Source organism: Nelumbo nucifera, chromosome 8 (genome assembly GCF_055504915.1).
Source record: "Nelumbo nucifera cultivar China Antique chromosome 8, China Antique-T2T, whole genome shotgun sequence".
NCBI lineage: Eukaryota > Viridiplantae > Streptophyta > Magnoliopsida > Proteales > Nelumbonaceae > Nelumbo > Nelumbo nucifera.
This window is the reverse complement of record NC_142656.1, coordinates 23,041,308-23,044,608: the sequence shown is the minus strand read 5'-3', so window position 1 is coordinate 23,044,608 and position 3,301 is coordinate 23,041,308. Positions and strand designations below refer to the sequence as shown.

Below are 3,301 nucleotides of genomic sequence, written 5' to 3'. Positions count from 1 at the left end.
ATTAACAAGAGAAGTTGCAATAAGTCAGTCAAACAATTAGGGCAATAACTAGTTGCAAGATCTTCTCAATTGTAAAAGGCAATCAAAAACATACAATAACAGAAGACCGCCAGTAAAGAATCTTTTTGCCCTTGAATCCATTTCCAAATCGCATGGATAGATTTCTATCTAGCTTGCATTAGGCACTCATAACACCGAGTATCACCCACCGAGGAAAAGTGAGGAAGTCTCTTCTATTCAAATAAATAAATTTTGAAAACATAATTCTTCTTTTTCTCTTAGGAACAACCTAAATAGGACTATGAATTGCTTCCCAACAAGTCTCTTTGGCTCATCTAGAATCAATTAACCAGTGAACACATTAACAAAATTAATTGACAGAACAAAAAGTCCTACACTATCTGAGGAAGTCCAAAAGTTATTTCTTAGGATGGTATTGTAATAATGGGACACCTCGACTATCGGACCTTCGTTACCTTATAATAGATTATTAGAAATAGGAATTTCCCTAGATATGAATTGCTGGTTAACCATTGATTCTCATACAATGATTCATTGATCTGTATATATCTAGGATCTGGTAAGCGAGAAAACCCACCTAACTGACTAATGTAAAAACAATCCCACCACTGAATCAACCATTAACCCATGTATCTAAATTGTACAGTGGATTCGAAAATGAATTCTACAACTCCAATACAAGTAAAACCAAATTCCTCAAAACCAGAGATGGTCAAAACAAAAATAAATCTAAGAATAAAAAATCATTGTTGATCATAGTTGTTATTTCTCTTAATTTGGAAATTGGGGCTAAAACAAGAAATATACTGAAATAAAACGATACATGTATTTTAATTAAGAAAGAGCAATAGAGAGTCTGAAATACATTACAGTGAAAACAGCAAGAAGAGAAATGAGACATAGAAAGAAAAGGGGGGTGAGTTAGTTGATGGGTTCCCAATAATCAGCTCTGTACCTATCGTGATCCACCACAACGATCGCATAGATGGCGTATATTATACCTGGTATATAACCTAACATGGTCAAGAGCAAGCAGATGCAGAACTCTACCTGCAGCAACAACAATGGGAAATCAGCAATCATTTTGAAAAATCAATAACAATTCTTTTAGAAGTAAACATGCAGAGAGAGAGGGAAAGGACTATGGAGCTTACACTGCAACAACCATGTCGGAGGAAGACACCCAACGGGGGAAGCAAGATCGCTATCAGGATTTCACAGAACATCTCGGTCCTGGTCGCCATCTCACCGCCACCAGGAGCCTTACAGAAGTCCTCAACCGCAGACGAGAGGTGGAGAACGAAAATACGAAATCTCAAACACGAGATCGGTGACACTTAACGCCCCTCCCTCTCTGACTTTCTCTCTTCAGTGGCTTTGGAGGTTTGCTCATTAATAATTACTTAGCTGGCTTGGCTGTCGGGAAGGGGGAAAGACCAGTCCAGGCTGTTTTGGGAGACAAACTCCGGTTATCCACGTTCGATAGCCCAGGCTGTCAAATTTAGACAGCCAAATGGCATCTGGCCAACCCAGTCAGAGGAGAAAACTTGGCGTTATTTTAAAGCTTCATATGCATAAAGTGATAAAACGTTAGCGTGGCTGTGACCTGTGAGGTAAAATAATAATTACGATTAATTTAGTGAACTAAGTCAGATAACTGCAATGGAAAAACGAAAAACTAAAAGGTTGAACCGAATTGATGAAACAAACAGAAAAATCTAGTTAAACAAACATTCAAACCCGTCCATTCAAATTGACCCGTATATATAGTATTTATATTTTTATATTATAAATCTATAAGACAAACACTATATCTATATCTATATTTTAGTAAAAGTGCAAATTAGTCTTATTTTTTTTGAATATTCATTGAATAAAATTTGTCCTTTTGGATCAGTTTGGAAGGAGTACAATATAAATACATACAAAAAGAGCTTACATAAAAAAATATAATATTTTGTACTTTACAAATTTGTATTTATATTCCTTCCAAACAGAGCTTCTATTTCTAGCTCTTCCATAAACAAATTTATAATTTGATAAAGAAACTTTATTTCAGGCGGTTCAAGTTTGAAATAATGTTAAAGTCACAAATAACACCACCTCATCTTCATCCTCTTATTAATAATATCAGATTGGCATCTCACATGCACATCTCAGCATGCATTGAGAACATCTCTTGCACTTGTGATAGGGAGATATTCTCAATATACAACTGGGTCATGCTACTTAGGGCGTTGATATATGAATTGAATTCCTTATTAATGTCTGACCAATATGAAAATCGTCCTTTGACCTGTGTATTTTCAATTTTCTTTCTGCTCCTTTTATTTATTTTTAAATATTTTTCAAATTCATCGATTTGTACTTAATAATTGTTTAATAACTGAACTCCCTTGAAATGAGCAACTGAAATCTACACAAAAGATCATGTTTCATCCGTATTGGGAAAATGAGCAATTCCCAATGCACAGCTGTAAAAAGTTGTGAAAACGTTGTGAGTAGGATCTTGTGAGAACTGAGTCTGATCTCCTTCTATAGAATGTTTTAACAATAAACTACTGCTCAATGCCCACATTCATACCTAACCTGACCCATTACTTAATCCTTAGGCCTAGAGGCTCCAACTCTCTCAAATAAGCCTCATCCAAGTAGCCAAAGTTTTGAAAAAATTTCGGTTGTTGGGGGCTAACAGCCTAGGCCATCGAGACCCTTCTTTTACATGACATGTGAACCCATTGGTTAAAGACAATCACTCTTTTACCCCCACACCCTTTGCAAAGTGTCATTCCTAAGAGCATTAGCCACTAAGGAGGTTGTGTTTTGTTGCAATGTAAATGCAAAAATATACTTACGTGTGTTTTTGAATGGTTTAGTTGTGTGCAAATTGGAACCAGATTTCAAGACCCAAATGCAATCATTCTGCTTTGGGCATGAATGATACAAATTTGTAAGTGTATGGTTGTTTAAATTGAAGCAAATGCAATTTGTACAATGTAGGGAGGATATTCTAACCATTTTCCTATTGTCTAAAATCAGAATAAGATTCAACCCAATCAAACCTTGCAACTTCATTAAAACTAGAAGACGATTGAACTTTTACTAAGTTGCTTTGCTTGTTGGGCGATTCTCTTCATGATGTGGAACCCACAATGTAAAGAAAAACAGAAGGAAGAAAATAAAAGAAAAGGGGTTTTTATGTAATACACTTTTTGGCTTTCAATGAATTGGGGTTTTGCTTTCCATCTCTTTTTTTCTTTTTAAGGTTTTTGCAGAAGGA

The 3,301-nt window shown here is 35.5% G+C and overlaps 1 protein-coding gene across 1 annotated transcript; it reads right to left on the bottom strand.

The window, feature by feature from the left end:
• Window positions 1–730: 730 nt before the first annotated feature.
• On the bottom strand, window positions 731–1,401 carry LOC104609127 (hydrophobic protein RCI2A-like). Its single transcript, XM_010275354.3, has 2 exons — window positions 1,176–1,401; window positions 731–1,071 (listed from the first exon to the last, which is right to left on the bottom strand). The coding sequence occupies exons 1-2, from the start codon at window positions 1,263–1,265 to the stop codon at window positions 943–945; spliced, it is 219 nt and encodes a 72-aa protein (XP_010273656.1). The 5' UTR covers window positions 1,266–1,401; the 3' UTR covers window positions 731–942.
• Between the last annotated feature and the right edge of the window lie 1,900 nt (window positions 1,402–3,301).